The sequence below is a fragment of the Delphinus delphis genome, chromosome 13 (assembly GCF_949987515.2).
Source record: "Delphinus delphis chromosome 13, mDelDel1.2, whole genome shotgun sequence".
In the NCBI taxonomy this organism is placed as follows: domain Eukaryota; kingdom Metazoa; phylum Chordata; class Mammalia; order Artiodactyla; family Delphinidae; genus Delphinus; species Delphinus delphis.
The window spans coordinates 34,960,158-34,977,216 of record NC_082695.1 but is presented as its reverse complement, the minus strand read 5'-3'; the positions used below and the strand labels follow the sequence as shown (position 1 = coordinate 34,977,216).

At 36.5% G+C, this 17,059-nt stretch overlaps 1 protein-coding gene across 4 annotated transcripts in view; it reads left to right on the top strand.

Annotated features, from left to right (window-relative positions):
- Positions 1 to 17,059, top strand: part of SMCHD1 (structural maintenance of chromosomes flexible hinge domain containing 1) — a 128,928-nt gene that overhangs the window by 806 nt on the left and 111,063 nt on the right. For 2 of the 4 annotated variants that reach the window (XM_060028744.1, XM_060028743.1), the window contains exons 2-5: positions 10,170 to 10,245; positions 10,903 to 11,064; positions 15,478 to 15,560; positions 16,223 to 16,353. In XM_060028744.1, the coding sequence (XP_059884727.1) occupies positions 10,170 to 10,245; positions 10,903 to 11,064; positions 15,478 to 15,560; positions 16,223 to 16,353 (452 nt within the window). Of the gene's footprint in view, positions 1 to 10,169; positions 10,246 to 10,902; positions 11,065 to 14,989; positions 15,390 to 15,477; positions 15,561 to 16,222; positions 16,354 to 17,059 lie in introns of those variants that run through there. The other 2 variants (XM_060028746.1, XM_060028745.1) reach the window with 2 other exon arrangements.

Here is a 17,059-nt window from a genome sequence, read left to right as displayed (position 1 = left end):
GCCTCTGAGGCCGTGCAGCTCTTCTTCCAGTCAGGAAAGCCACTTGTTTCTCTTTCGGGTGGAACTTTTGTTTTTGTTTTTTTTTTTTTAAAGAAGAGAGCGGAGTTCTCCCCGATGGCTCTGTTAGGAGTGTTGTGATAGAAGTTGTTAAATTCCTGGAGTCGATTTTTCTCAGGTTCGTTCAGTGATGCAGTAATTTCCTGGGTCGTTCTGTCAAGAAGGCTTGCAGGCCCGCCCTGGCGGGGTCCTTCCGTAGTGGAAGCACTTGATCTAGAGAGCTTAGCAGGTGGAGCTGCCCTTTTGGTTTCCTGCATCCCCCAGCCCCCTGGGAGTTCCTGAACCACTCAAATGGTGTCCGAGGGTATCTGCGGAACACCAAAGGACCTATATACTCCCTGTACTAGTTTGCTTTAAAAGTTAATGATTATGTAGGCAAAGTCCTACTTTAAACTGGGAAGTCTTTTCTAGATCTGAGGTGTTGCTGGTGCTCGAGCTTCAAAGAAGGGGTATATTCGTCAGCTGCATTAACCACTTGGGGCTCTTTTTAAGCGATAGAGAACACTTAGCTTCCAAGGAAAAAGGACTTGGTGTGAAGCAGTGTTTTAACTTGAGCAGGCTGATGTTTTTAGTGCTATTAACTCTGTATACTAGTTGCTGAAATAATTGAAATCAAGACTCAGGGGAAAAAACGACTTGAGAGGAAGGACTTTGATTTGTTCTGTATTCCCAGCATCTGGAATTGTGCCTGGCACATAGTAAATGGCCAAATTAGAATGGAGACAAAACTTTATAAACTCAGAAGTTCATTCTGTGTATGGTTATAGCAGATTCCCATGTCTTTGAAAAGTGAATGAATGAATGCTCTTTTTTTTGGATGAATGTTTCATATGCATCAGGGAAAGGAAACTCTTCATGTTTATTATTTTTGTAGTTGATTATATAAAATATTTATATTGATTATATGTAAATGATTTAAAGTCATGACATGTAAAAATGATTCTAAACTATCAGCACATTAAAGAAAATAAGGAACCAGAGGGAAAAAAGTAAACCTTTTACTCACTGTGAAATTTATAACCACTGTTAGCACTTGGAGTTATTTCTTTGTATCCTTACCCTCACCCCCCATTTTTAAATAACCGTAATACATGTCTATATTCCATTTTTTTCACTTAATATTGTCAGTATTTTTCTGTTTTAATGCAAGTCTTCATAATCGAAGTGGTCTGTTTTGTACCACTGTTTACATAACCAGATCTCTCTTTTTTGTTGACGTTTACATTACTTCCAATTTTAAGCAATGCCATGATAAACATGTTTGAATGCATAGTCTTTTTTTTGGAGATTTATTTTATTTTGTTTTTTAAACTTTTTTTTCCTCCTTTTTTAAAAACATTGAAGTATAGTTGATTTACAATGTCATGTTAGTTTCAGGTGTACAGCACAGTGATTCAGTTACATATATATATATTCTTTTTAAAATTCTTTCCCCTTATATGCATAGTCTTTTATGTCTTTATTTTTCTTTGGTTTAGAATCTTAGAAGTGAGATTCCTGGATCAAAGGTCAGGAATATTTTTAAAGCTCTTGATACGTATTTTTAAATTGTTTTTCAGAAAGGTTGTACTAATCTACCCTCCCTCTAGAAATAATTCTCCCATATGAGAAGTGTCAGTAAGTCTGTTACATATATAGGGGAAGAGTATAATAACCTCTTATTACGGAAGTGGAAACTCACTTTTGGAGATGGTGACTCACTTAAGTCAAACAGATAGTACGAAAATCAGAATTCAAACCCAGAAGCCAAGTTCTTTTTGTTATTCCACTCAGCCTCAAATGATGTTCTTTGTTATAGGGAACAGATATATTCATTCCATTCCTTCAGTATTTTAACAAGGAAAATATTTTCTTTGACTAATTCTTTTCCTCTCCTTCCCACTTTTTCCTGCTGGAACAGAGAAGGTTAAATTTGATTAGAAGTGGGAGGGAAGAACTAGTAAAAAAAGGAAGGCTAACTTTTTTTTTTTTGAGAATTTAAAACATCATTAGATTATGCCACCTAATCCCATAACTTTGTCCCCATTACAGACATGAAGAACTGAAATAAGTTACTGATTGAAGTCTGAGTTTATACAGTTCATGAGCAATGAAACTGGGATTGGAATCTAGGTCTGTTTGATTCTAAAGCTTGTATTTTTTTAAAACAATCTCCACAATGTCCACACTATTTACTAAAGGCTTCATTTTCCGTTTTAGGGGAAGAGGCAGATAGTGCACTAAATTAAAGTTTTTCATTAAAACTGAAAACAGGGGCTTCCCTGGTGGCGCAGTGGTTGAGAGTCCGCCTGCCGATGCAGGGGACACGGGTTCGTGCCCCGGTCCGGGAAGATCCCACATGCCGCAGAGCGGCTGGGCCCGTGAGCTCTGGCCGCTGGGCCTGCGCGTCCAGAGCCTGTGCTCCGCAACGGGAGAGGCCACAACAGTGAGAGGCCCGCGTACCACAAAAAAAAAAAAAAAAAAAAAAAAAAACTGAAAACAAACTAATAAGTGTTTTGTAGTGCTAAAAAGTATTATGGGTCCTAAAATGTTATTTGGGGAAAGCGCACTTTGTAGAAAAGAGGAGCAATCAAGAGGAAGGAAGAGGAAAAGGTGGATTTGGCAGAAGCCCTTACACTTGTGATAAGCAGTTATTGACTCACTTGAGCCCTTGTGACCTTGCAGAATCAAAGATTAGAAAATAACTTTTTTGGCTAGTTCTTAATATGCCCAGGCATTAAGACCTATATGTGCAAACCCTCCTCTCCACCCCTAATTTTGAGGAAATGCCTACTCCTTCTCTTGTGTGGTTCCACTATTCCTTGTCACCCTTCTATAGCACTTGTTATACCATCATACTTAAAAAATAGTCTCTGCTTCTTGAAGGTAGGAGCCTTACCTAATAGTTGGTTTATAGCGTTTAGTTAAATGAATCAATCTGTTCCTTCAAACACAATTTGTACATAAGCTATATTACGTTAAAAATTCCAAAAGTTGAAAAGAAAAAAGGTAAAAGAAGGTAGATGCAGGAAAGAGTAGAAAAGTAACCTGAGGAGAACTAGTAAGTGGAAGTTCATTTGATTAAAGCATATACCAGTGCTGAGCCATGAAATCAGCTTTGAGTTTCTTGGGTGTCAAAACAAAGAAGGAAAGTTAATTGATACAAAATCCACAATGTCTATAAAATAAAAACATTCCAGCTGCTAACGATGCAAACCTTTGATTTGAGAAAAATTTCTCCCTAGATTCCTCACAAATCCTGATAAAATGGACAACATTCTTAGAGATAGGAGAGGCTCTTCTTATCTTGTCTTTTAATGCAAGGTACGCTGTGTGTTGTTTAGGGTATTGCAGCCTGCTTTAAGCAGTTACCACCCAAATTTTTGTAGAGATTTCTCGCCCAAGTGCAATGTGGGTGTTCCTGGTTTTGGTGTGGTTCAGGGACAGAGCGACTGGATATAATACCAAAGCACATCATTAAAGGCTAGTTTTTGTTCAGAGAGATGCATTGAACTATATAACTTCTGAGTGACCTAATCCATTGATGAAGTTTAAAGTAGTCAGGATTTTATGGACTACAAGTTAGTTAGCCCTTCATAAATATTTCTTAAAATTGGCTTTTGAGAGAAGTTGGGCAGCAGATAGTTTGAAGCTAACCTAAAGACATGTAGGGCTGGTACTTTGGAAGATCCATATGCTTTAACATTAACCCAGAAAAAGGAGGAATTGAAGTGCTCTTATAAAAATGAAAAAGCCCAGTTACGATTCTTTCCCAAATAGAATGTCATCCTGCTTTCATATAGAGAAAGGCAGAGGAAATGTATCTGTATTCAACGCCAGGTGAGTACAGATACACGGAAGACTTTAGTTTACATCTGATAAGATAGATTTTTAGACCAAAAATTGGAGAGAGATGAGTATGACATCTTGAATAAAAGCATAATGAATAATGTAAAAATATTTAATTTATGTCTGTCGAATACCAGAGCTATAAAATATTTAGAGAAGTTATGAATTTGAGAAATAATTTTTATAAAGGATTATAGATAAAGCAGAGAAAAAAGATAGCTTATTTATCTTAATTGAATAATAAAACTATGGAGAGATTGTATGATATATATATAAATACATTTCAGATGTACATAGATCTTAAAGATTTAATTTAATTATAAAAATATGTATTTTTTTCTACAGGATATGTAACCACATGATCTAACAGTTGGGACATTGTAGAAATAAAGTAGTAAAGAACTGAGAAATAAAGACTGTCTTGATTATACAAAAGCCTAAGATCTGTGAAGACAATTTTTATTTCTATAAACAAATAGAATCTTTTCCCCATCAGTTTATGTCTATAGCTTCATTTCTCTTGGGTGGAATTGCATAGGATATGAGTATTTTTAATTTTACTAAAGTATACCAAATTGCTTTTCAATATGGTTGTACTGACTTTCGGGCCTATCCGAAATGTGTAAGATCCACCTTCCCTATATGGAGGCCTATACTTTATTTTTTTATCCTTCAAAATATAGCTGTCTTTTTAGTAGAACTTTTTAAAAAATTGAAGTATAGTTGATTTACAATGTTAGTTTCAGGTGTAGAGCAAACTGACTCAGATATATACACACATACACACACATACACACACACACACACACACACACACACACACACACACACACACACACACACACTTCTTTTCCATTGTAGGTTATTACAAGATATTGAATATAGTTCCCTGGGCTATACAGTACGTTCTTGTTGTTTATCTGTTTTATATACAGTAGTGTGTATCTGTATTTTTTTTTTTTTTTTTTTTTGGCTATGCGTCTTGCAGGTAGTTCCCTAACCAGGGATTGAACCTGGGCCACCACAGTGAAAGTGCCGAATCCTAACCACTGGACCGCCAGGGAATTCCCTAGTAGTGTGTATCTGTTAATCCCAAACTCCTAATTTATCTCCTCTGCCCTGCTTTCCCCTTTGGTAACCCCAAGTTTGTTTCCTATTTTTGTGAGTCTGTTTCTGTTTTGTAAGTAGGTTCATTTGTATCTTTTTTTTTAGATTCCACATGTAAGTGATATACTATATTTGTCTTTCGGTCTGATGTCACTTCGTAAGATAATCTCTAGGTCCATCCATGTTGCTGCAAAGGGCACTATTTCATTCTTTTTTATGTCTGAGTACTATTCCATTTTGTGTGTGTGTGTGTGTGTGTACACATACACACACACACACCCCACATCTTCTTTATCCATTCATCTGTTGATGGACATTTAGGTTGCTTCCATGTCTTGGCTATGGTAAATAGTGCTGGAGTGTCCATTGGGGTGTGTGTATCTTTTCGAATTAGAGAGTTTGTCTTTTCCAGGTGTATTCCCAGGGGTGGGATTGGGATTGCTGGATCTTATGGTAACTCTTTTTAATTTTTAAGGGAACCTCCATACTCTTCTCCATAGGGGCTGTCCCAGTTTACATTCCCACCAACAGTGTAGGAGGGTTCCCTTCTCTTCACACGCTCTCCAGCATCAATATTTGTAGACTTTTTGATGATGGCCATTCTGACCAGTGTGAGAGGATACCTCATTCTAGTTTGGTTTTTTTAAATTTATTTATTATCATTATTTTGAGGGCGGAGCTGCATTGGGTCTTTATTGTTGCATGCGGGCTTTCTCTAGTTGTGGCGAGTGGGGCTACTCTTCGTTGCAGTGCGTGGGCTTCTCATTGCAGTGGCTTCTCGTTGTGGAGCATGGGCTCTAGGCGCGTGGGCTTCAGTAGTTGTGGCACGCGAGCTCAGTAGTTGTGGCTCACGGGCTCTAGAGCGCAGGCTCAGTAGTTGTGGCTCACGGGCTTAGTTGCTCCGCGGCATGTGGGGTCTTCCCAGACCAGGTCTTGAACCCATGTCCCCTGTATTGGCAGGCGGATTCTTAACCACTGTACCACCAGGGAAGTCCCTCATTCTAGTTTTGATTTGCATTTCTCTGGTGATCAGTGCCATTGAGCATCTTTTCATGTGCCTGTTGACTGTCTGTCTGTCTTTGGAGAAATGTCTATTTAGGTCTTCTGCCCATTTTTAATTTTTTTTTTTAATATTGAGCTGTATGAGCTATTTGTATATTTTGGAAATTAAGCCCTTGTTGGTTGCTTCATTTGCAAATATTTTCTCCCATTCCATAGATTGTCTTTTTGGTTTGTTTATGGTTTCCTTTGCAGTGCAAAGGCTTTTAAGTTTAATTAGGCCCCATTTGTTTATTTTTGCTTTTGTTTCCATTACTTTAGGAGACAGAGCCAAAAAAAGTATTGCTGTGATTTATGTCAGAGTGTTCTGCATATGTTTTCCTCTAGGAGTTTTATAGTATCCGGTCTTACATTTAGGTCTTTAAACTATTTTGAGTTTATTTTTGTATATGGTGTTAGAGAATCTTCTAATTTCATTCTTTTACATGTAGCTGTCCAGTTTTCCCAGCACCACTTATTGAGGAGACTGTCTTTTGTCCACTGTATATTCTTGCCTCCTTTGTCTCAGGTTAATTGACCATAAGTGTGTGGATTTATTTCTGGGCTTTCATCCTGTTCCATTGAGCTGTGTGTCTGTTTTTGTGTCAGTACCATACTGTTTTGATTACTGTAGCTTTGTAGTATAGTCTGAAGTCAGGAAGTGTGAATCTTCCACTCTGTTCTTTCTCAAGATTGTTTTGGCTATTTAGGATCTTTTGTGTTTGCATACAATTTTTTAAATTGTTTGTTCTAGTACTGTGAAGAATCCCATTGGTAATTTGATAGGGATTTCACTGCGCCTGTAGATTGCTTTGGATAGTATGGTCATTTTAACAAAATTGATTCTTCCAATCCAAGAACAAGGTGTACCTTTCCATCTCTTTGTTCATCTTCAATTTCTTTCATCAGTGTCTTATAATTTTCAGAGTACAGGTGTTTTGCCTCCTTAGGTAGGTTTATTCCTAGGTTTTTGTTTTTGTTTTTTTTTTGATGCAGTGGTAAATGGGATTGTCTCCTTAATTTGTCTTTCTGATAGTTTGTTCTTAGTGTATAGAAATGCAACAGATTTATGTATATTAATTTTGTATCCTGCAACTTTACTGAATTAATTGATGAGCTCTAGTAGTTTTCTGGTGGCATCTTTAGTATTTTTTATGTATAGTATCATGTCATCTGCAAACAGTGACAATTTTACTTTTTCCTTTCCAATTTGGATTCCTTTCATTTCTTTTTCTTCACTGATTGCTGTGGCTAGGACTTTCAAAACTATGTTGAATAAAAGTGGTGTGAGTGGGCATCCTTGTCTTGTTCCTGATCTGAGAGGAAATGATTTCAGCTCTTTGCCGTTGAGTATGATGTTAGCTGTGGGTTTGTCATATATGGATTTTATTGTGTTGAGGTATGTTCCCTCTGTGCCCACTTTCTGGAGAGTTTTTATCATAAATGGATTTTGAATTTTATCAAAAGCTTTTTCTGCATCTATTGAGATGATCATATGGTTTTTATTCTTCAGTTTGTTGATGTGGTGTATCACGTTGATTTGTTGATATTGAAAGATGCTTTCATCCCTGGGTTAAATTCCACTTCATCATGTGTGATTCTTTTAATGGAGGCCTATACTTTATATTATCAGGACTTAAATTTTTTACTAGCCTTGTAGGAATGATAATCAAAGTTTTAATTTTCTCTGATAACTAGGATGAGCATCTTTTCGTGTTTTCCAGTTTTTTTCTTTATGGCTTGCACTTCTTATGTATTTTCAGAAATCCTTTCTCTCTCCTCTCAGAATGATCTCCCTATTTTTCCTCTACAATTTTGGATTAAAATGTAGCTGCTTTAGTTCTCTTGGAACTTATTATTGTGTATGTTGAGATGGGGATTTTAAAAATCTATTTCTGTACAATTAAGTAGTTGTCTCAGTAACATTCATTGAATAGTTTATTCTTTTCTCGTCAATCTGTAATGTCATTCCCCTATTTGCCAAGCTCCCTGTGTACGTATGTGTGGGTCTGTTTCAGGGTTCTCTATTCTCTTCCACTGGTCTATAATAGTATATATATATATATATATATATATATATATTTTATTTAAACTCTCTTTTTTTTTTTTAGAAATGGCTTTTATTTATTTATTTATTATTTATTTGGGGCTGTGTTGGGTCTTTATTTCTGTGCGAGGGCTTTCTCTAGTTGCGGTGAGCAGGGGCCACTCTTCATCACGGTGCACGGGCCTCTCACTATCGTGGCCTCTCTTTTCGTGGAGCACAGGCTCCAGACGTGCAGGCCCAGTAGTTGTGGCTCATGGGCCCAGTTGCTCTGCGGCATGTGGGATCTTCCCAGACCAGGGCTCGAACCCATGTCCCCTGCATTGGCAGGCAGATTCTCAACCACTGTGCCACCAGGGAAGCCCTATAATAGTATATTTTAAGTTAGAAATTCTTCTCATTAAAAGTTTCAAACATACACAAGAGATAATAGTATAATGAAACCACGTATAATCATCCACATTCAACAGTTTCCACGTATTTACCACACTAGCTTCATTTTTGCCTTTTGAAGCATATTCCAGGCCTTAGTTTACTTCACTCCTGTATACTCAACATGCACTTCTATTATCACACCATCAAAATTAACATTTTCAATAGTATTGTTCAATCCATATTCAGATTTGTTTATCTCAGAAATATTTTTTTTATAGTTGGTTTGTTTAAATCAGGGTCCTTATATTGAACTTGGTTTTTTATGTTTCTTAATTCTTCTAAAATTTAGAGCATTTGAGCAAAGTACCTTCCCCCAGTCTTTTTTGTTTTTCCTGACACTGACTTGTTGAAGAAATCAAGTTGGTTTGTCTCTCATATTCCACATTCTGGATTTGTCTGTGCTCCTTTATGGTGTAATTTAGCTTGTTCTAACTCAACATATCCTATAAACTAGAAGTTATTTTTAAAGGCTTATAATTAAGATTTAGGTTCAGCTTCTTTGGGGTAGGGAAGCAAAAAATACTTCATAGGTGGTGCTGGTACTTCGTATTACATCATATCAGGAGGCACATAATGTAAGGCTATTTTACCCACTCTTAGAAATGCTAAGATTGAATTAGTGGGATTCAGGTGGTTTCAGCAGGATTCCTCCATAAACAAGTTTTAATTTAAGGTTCATTCATTGATGGTGCTATTCTGATTGCCATTCCTCCTGTATTTATTAGCAGGAATTCTTTGCCTCTCTAATCGATGAGGCAAAAGAACAACTTTGCCTCATCAATTAGAGATATATGGTTACCCTGAAATCTAATTGGTACAAGAAAACAGGATAAATGCTTTGTTCTTTGCCTTTAATTTGTCAGTGTTCAGAGTAAGGAGTTAGTGCCTCAGTTAGTTTCAGTAGTGACCAGTAGGGTTTTTAGTATCAGTATTGAAGACTTGAATATCATTAGTCTAGATTTTTTTAGTAATCTTCTGTGTAAGGTTGGTCTAGATTAACTAGTTCATCATTACCTGAAACAGAAGTAAGGATGCTAACACTTTGTTTCCTGTTGTAGTTTCCCCCCATAATTTATGTTGCCTTAATTTTTTTAAGTTATACTTTTGGAAGGGGTTATAATAGATATAAAGATTCTTTATGCAGATACCCTGCATAGTGTGGCTATACTTAACCTCAGTGTTATAAAATATTAACCTCTGTTTTCTTCTAGTACTTTTGTTTTTGCATATTTAAATATTTAATATATATGAACATAAGTGTTATGTTAATACTTTGCTCCAAATAAGTTTACTTATATATTGACATAAAATTATATGTTTACTTTGCTCCAAATAAGTTTACTTATATATTGACATAAAATATATATATCTCTCTAAGAGAGCCCTGCTGATGTTAAACCCTTTCAAAATGTTCAATTAATCACTTGTGTTCCTAGGTGACATATAATAGCAGAAAAATCTAGGTAATTTGTAGATAGATTTGTGGTTAATTATGCAAAGGCAAAATTTTAGAACATTAAGACATATTTCTCAAATAAATGTAACACTAACTGTTAGAAGATTATAATATCCTTATTAATATTTTCATATTTTTGTAAACTTGAATAGTGTATTTATTTCCTTTATATAATAATTGATTTTATTCTGTTATTTTGGATAGACACTTGGCATTTCACCTGAAGAAAAATTTGTTATTACAACAACAAGTAGGAAAGAAATTACCTGTGATAATTTTGGTAAGCAATGTTATGTTTATGCTTTTATATTTAATATGTTCTAGTATATCATAGAGCAATGACTATTTTATGAGATAGATAAGCATCAAAAAACTGTGATGTTTTGAGGATGGGGGAGGAAACTAGCTATATGCATCCAGTTTGTGCAGAGGTCATATTTTTCAAGCAAGATTATAGGAAAAGAGTTGATATCATTTATGGCTACAGAAGATGAGACCTTGCTCAGCACAACACCTAGCACAGATCTTCTACTTGGGCCCTTAAGAAGCTAATTCTTCTGACCAACTTGGATTCTTCCATTTCTTTTTTTACCCAGTTATGTTCTAAGACTTGCCAATTTTTCATGCCTGATTCCTTTTTGGATTTAATCATTCTTCTCCATTCATATTGATACCACTTTAATATAGTTCCTCATCTGATTTTCTGTGACAACTTAAGAATTGAGTGTTTCAGATGAGTGGAAGTATTTGAACCTATTCCATTGATATTCTTAACAAAACACAACACAACTGAATTTATAGATGGATCCATTGTTTGGGGATTTGCCTGTACAATTTTTAAAGTCATTTCATAGATACAGTTTGTATATTTAAAATTATAAATTCATTGTGTTTCGGATGCTAGCTTAGCACTTAAGATGTTACCTCTTGATTACAGATGAAACTGTTAAAGATGGAGTCACTCTGTACCTGCTACAGTCAGTCAGTCAGTTACTACTAACAGCTACAAAAGAACGAATTGACTTCCTACCTCACTATGACACATTGGTTAAAAGTGGCATGTATGAATATTATGCAAGTGAAGGACAAAATCCTTTACGTAAGTATTCCATTTATACTAATTTTGATAAACTGTCACTCACCTTTATCCCCTGATCACACGTCTTAGTCCTTCACTTTAAAAAAGATCTCTCATTCTACTTTATTCACAGACTGTGATCAGTTTTTGTGAGTGTCCTTACTTCGTCTCTTCATCACAGTGTATTTCTTTTTCTACCTAAGTCATCTTACTTCAGAATAAAGATACCTCTCCTTGAAAACTAATGTAGAATGAGAATTCATTCCTTTTCGACTCATGAGAGGTCTTGTACTTACACATCTATCTCCTGTACACTCTCCTTTCCTGATTTATTCTTCCTGGCCTCATGTACACCTCTCCCAGTTGAGAAAATATTTGTTTTATCTTGCACATTTTTTATAGCTGAACAGCACAAGTAAGTGGTTTGTGTTCTTTATCATTTCTTTATCATTTCCTTCCACCTTTACTACTTGCCAGTTTTTATCCTTCCTTTGGATTGTTTGCTAGTTGATTTAGAGAATCTTTTCTGTCTGGACCCTGCCAAAGTGTTTAATACTATTTAGATGTTCATTATAAACTTTCTTTTTCTTCTTTTTTGGCTGTGCTGTGGCTTGTGGGATCTCAGTTCCCCAACCAGGAACCAGGAATTGAACCTGGGCCTTGGCAGTGAAAGCCAGGAATCCTAGCCACTAGGCCACCAGGGAACTCCCTATGAACTTTCTTATTAAAATTTTTTTTCATTGTATATGCATTAGAGTTGGTAGAAAATTAGAAAACATAGATAAGCAAAAAGAGCATAAAGAACATCCCTATCTCTACCACCCAGTTGTAACTACCACCAACACTTCGGTGTTTATCATTTCAGACCTCTTTATATTGTTTGATTTTTTTTTTTCTTTTTTAATGGTTTTGTATGATGCATCCTTTTTTTTTTTTTGGCCGCGCTGCATGGCTTGTGAGATCTTAGTTCCCTGACTGTGGATTGAACTCGGGCCCTCAGCAGTGAAAGCACAGAGTCCTAACCACTGGACCACCAGGGAATTCCCAATGCATACTTTTTTAACCTACCTTTTTATTTAAAATGTAATGAACATCTTTAATATGCATGTCAATGTATATTTGTTTTAGGGGTTACACAGTATTTAGATAACGTAATTTATTTGAACAGTGTACTGTTGTTATTAGACATTCAGGTTATTTCAGTCTTTTTTTTAATTGTTACAAATGACTGAATGTTCTTGTGACTAATTCTTTTTTTTTAATAAATTTATTTATTTTATTTATTTATTATTTTTGGCTGCGTTGGGTCTTCGTTGCTGCGCGTGGGCTTTCTCTAGTTGCGGCGATCAGGGGCTACTCTTCGTTGCGGAGCACAGGCTCTAGGCATGCAGGCTTCAGCAGTTGTGGCTCTCGGGCTCTAGAGCACAGGCTCAGTAGTTGTGGCGCACGGGCTTAGTTGCTCCGCGGCATGTGGGATCTTCCCAGACAAGGGAAGTATGTCCCCTGCATTGGCAGATGGATTCTTAACCACTGCACCACCAAGGAAGTCCCCCCATCTTCTTAATGTGTCAGTGCTTCAGGGCTTAGTCTTTGGTCCCTTATCTTCTCCTAATTCCTCAACTGGTGATTCCATCCAATCTCATGGCTCTAAATACCATAGTTATGGAAGTGACTCCCAAATGGAGGTAGTGAGAAATGGTCATTTTTAGTTAAATATTGAAAATAATGCCAGACTTACCTCCTGAATCCGTTTTGTCTATCCACTTGCCCATGTGGCATCTCTACTAGGATATCTAAGATGGGAATATACTACACATAGTTTTCCATCCAAATTAATTTTGGTTCTTTTTAGTTGCTTAAACCAAAAATCCAATTGATTCTTTGTCTCATTCAATCTTTCAGAAAATCCTTTTGGCACTATCATCAGTGTTTATCTTAAAATGAGCATTTCTCTTTACTTCTGTTGGTAACACTAGGTCTGAGGCACCATCATAGATTACCGAGATTATACAGTGGCCTCGTCTCTCTCTTTTCATGCCTGTACACGTAAGGTTTGAGAAGTCAGATTGTTTCACTAAGGGTAAACGCCGACGTCTTTACAATTACATGCATGGTCTTAGAAGCTGTGCTTTGTATCTCTCTGACTCTGTTTCCACAACTCTTCTTGTTGTTCATTCCTCTTCACTGCCAGCTTTATTCTCAGCTTAGGACCCTCTGCCTGGATAGCCCCTGTCTCAGTCCCTCACCTCATTCAAGTCTTGTTTTTCTATTACCTTCTCAACAAAACTTATCTTGTTCACCCTATTTAAAATTGCAAACTATGTTTCCTTTATGCCTCTATACCAGATAAACCCATGTAAGTTGGAAATATTCTAAGTCAAAAATGCATTTGCGGGGGCCTCCCTGGTGGCGCAGTGGTTGAGAGTCCACCCGCCAATGCAGGGGACAGGGGTTCGTGCCCCGGTCCGGGAGGATCCCACATGCCGCGGAGCGGCTGGGCCCGTGAGCCGTGGCTTCTGAGCCTGCGCATCCGGATCCTGTGCTCTGCAATGGGAGAGGCCACAACAGTGAGAGGCCCGCATACCGAAAAAAAAAAAAATGCATTTGGTGGGGGGTAAATTATAAGTTTGGGATTAAAATACACACCCTACTATATATAAAATAGATAATCAACAAGGACGTACTATATAGCACAGACCTATAATGGAAGAGAATGTAAAAAAAGAATATATATATTTATATATATGTATAACTGAATCACTTTGCTATATACCTGAAACTAACACACCATTGTAAATCAACTATACTTTAATATAAAAATTAAATTAAAAAATGCATAGGAGCCATGTGGCAAAATGTTAACAACATGTAAATCTAGGTGAAAGGGTTTAAGTATCTGCATATTGAATGAATCTTTAATTCTTTCTCTGGGGATAATTTTTTAAATGTATAATCAGGGAGTCAGTAGATACATTCATTTTTAAGACTTTTGATATAGATTAATTACCTTCCAGATTGGTTATATGGGTTTTCATTCCTACTGTCATTATATGAATAGGCAGAGAATATCACTGTTTAAACTCCTGCTTTGATTTCTGTAACTTCACATTAAATTCCTGGGTCTTTCCCTGCCTCTGTTTCCTGTGCCTTTGATGCTACTTCTGGTTATTGTTGACTGTATGGTGGATAATTCTTTAAGTCATGTTGATCTTTTTATACTTGAAGTGAACTTACCCAAGCCTAAACTATTCTGTGTCAATGAAGCATTTATCTCTGGCTGTCTTTACTCTCTCTATTAAGCATAGTCTGTTCCAGCTCTGTGGAACACCTCTACTCACTGAGCTTGATATAGTGATAGGGCATCGCATCTAAAACTGAATTTTTCTTTCCTCCCTTCTAAATTTTTCTCCTTCCAAATTTTATGGAAAATATGACCATTTATTCAGTCTTCTAGAGCAAGTACTCAAAACCACCTTGGATTTCTTTTTCTTTCTCCCTTTATATCTAATCATATACTAAATTCTACTCATTTCTTTCTTTGAGGTTTCTCTTAACTCTTTTTCCTCGCATTTCCTACAGTGTCCCTACTTCTCCATTTCCTAGTTAATACCCTTCACCAGGTCTTTATACATATCTGATTTGTGGTAACTTCTTTCTAACTAGCTTATAAACATAGACATCCCCTGAGTGTTGAGGGTGTGGAAGTGCTTGCTGGAGTGCTACTCTGTGGGTTAATTACGCTTAAGTTGGGTTACGCCTCAGGGGAAGAGACATTAATTTATTATGTTCCCCCTTTTAATTAAGGGAATAAAAGTGAGGAATAGTTTGGGTACTGACCCTGGAGAAAGGAGAATGTTAGGAACGATGCCGAGCCAGTGATAAACTGAAGGTCAGGCTGATTTTGTAGTAGGAAATTAAGAGCAGTTTTGTGTCAGTTAAGCAGATACATTCTGCCATTTCACAAGTTGCTGTTGTGAGATATCTGTATTTAAATTAGCTCTCAATAGACACTTTTATAGTTGCTTTATAGTTGTCCTTATATCTCAAAATGTGCTTACGTTTGACTTGTGCATGATGTAATTACATACCACAGACTACTATTTGATTTTATGGTTATGGTCTTCTGTTTGTCTCTTATGTGTGTATGTCTGTCTTTAGATTATAAACTCCTTGAAGCCAGGAATCATGGCTGGCTGACTCATGATGTGTAGTGCCATGCAAGTACGGGTTGGTGACTGCTTTTTTATGCTGGTGGTGATTGGTGATGCCTTTATTATGTTTGTGTCATTAGGATCAGGATAATACTTTAATTCTAGCTCTTTGGAAAATAAAAGTGATGGCTTAAGGTACTTCAGAGTTTCTTCTACTTTGAACTTTTATATGAAGTATTTAGGAGGGAAAACTTAAGCAATAACGTTTCTCATTCTCTTCCAGCATTTGCTCTTGCAGAATTAATTGATAATTCATTGTCTGCCACGTCTCGTAACACTGGTGTTAGAAGAATACAGATCAAATTGGTAAGGAAATAATACTCTAAAGCAATTTAACTTGTCCTTTTATAGAAGTACTACAGGTTCATTGGAGAAAAATTAGGAAAGAAAGATAAACTAAAAGTAGAAATAATTATCTGATGTCTCTTCAGTCATTAAAATTTTTTCACGTGCCCTTTTTCTATGCATATATGTATACATGTATGTGTGATCATAGTGTACATTTTGTTATTTGTGATCTTTTATTTTCCCTTAATAGTACATTGTAAACACAGCCATATCATGAATATTCTGCAATATAATATACCACTGCTGCAGTTTGGTTTATTGACTATAATATAAATAATGTAATCAGTCTACTGTTGTTGAACTTTTAGATTTTTTTTCCTATATTTTTGCCATTGTAAGCAGTGCTGGCGTGATGAGTATCCTTATAGATTTTTGTACATATCTCTGATTAGTTTCTCAAGCTAAATTCTGAGAAATGGAATTTCTGGGTTAAAGGACATGAAGAATTCTAAGGCCTTTGATTCATACCGCTGAAGTGCCTTTCAGAAAGTTGTATTAATATATACTTCCTCCAGCAATGTATGAGTGAGCCCAATGAATCACTTTTTTTATATTAACCTTTCTTGTTTTTAATATTGATTTGACTTTTCCTATCTTTTTGAACTTATTTTATTTCATAGCATTTTGATGAAACACAAGGAAAACCTGCCGTTGCAGTGATAGATAATGGAAGAGGAATGACCTCTAAACAGCTTAACAACTGGGCCGTGTATAGGTTGTCAAAATTTACAAGGCAAGGTGACTTTGAAAGGTTAGAAAACCTTACTCACTTTTTTTATGGGCAGCTGGGTATTTTAATGAGGATAAGAACTCATATTTCTTTAGTTATACATGATACATTGGCGGTTTTGATGTTATCAGCATATTTATTTAGATTTTTATAATAAAGTTTTTATGAACAATACTTAGAAATAGTCAAAACTGCATAAATCACATTGCACCCTTCCATTGAATGATTCTTTTTGCATTTCCTGAGGTATATAGGAATTTTTTTTTTTTAATTTTATTTATTTATTTATTTATTTTTGACTGCACTGGGTCTTCGTTGCTGCATGCAGGCTTTCTCTAGTTGCGGCGAGCGGGAGCTACTCTTTGTTGAGGTGTGCGGGCTTCTCATTGTGGTGGCTTGGCTTTGTTGTGGAGCATGGGCTCTAGGTGCATGGGCTTCAGTAGTTGTGGCACGCGGGCTCAGTAGTTGTGGCACATGGACTCAGTAGTTGTGGCTCATGGGCTCTAGAGTGCAGGCCCAGTAGTTATGGCACACAGGCTTAGTTGCTCCGTGGCATGTGGGATCTTCCTGGACCAGGGCTCTAACCCATGTCCGCTGCATTGGCAGGCGGATTCTTAACCACTGCTCCACCAGGGAAGTCTCCCCATCTTCTTAATGTTTCAGTGCCTCAGGACTTAGTCCTTGGTCCCTTATCTTCTCGTAATTCCTCACTTGGTGATTCCATCCA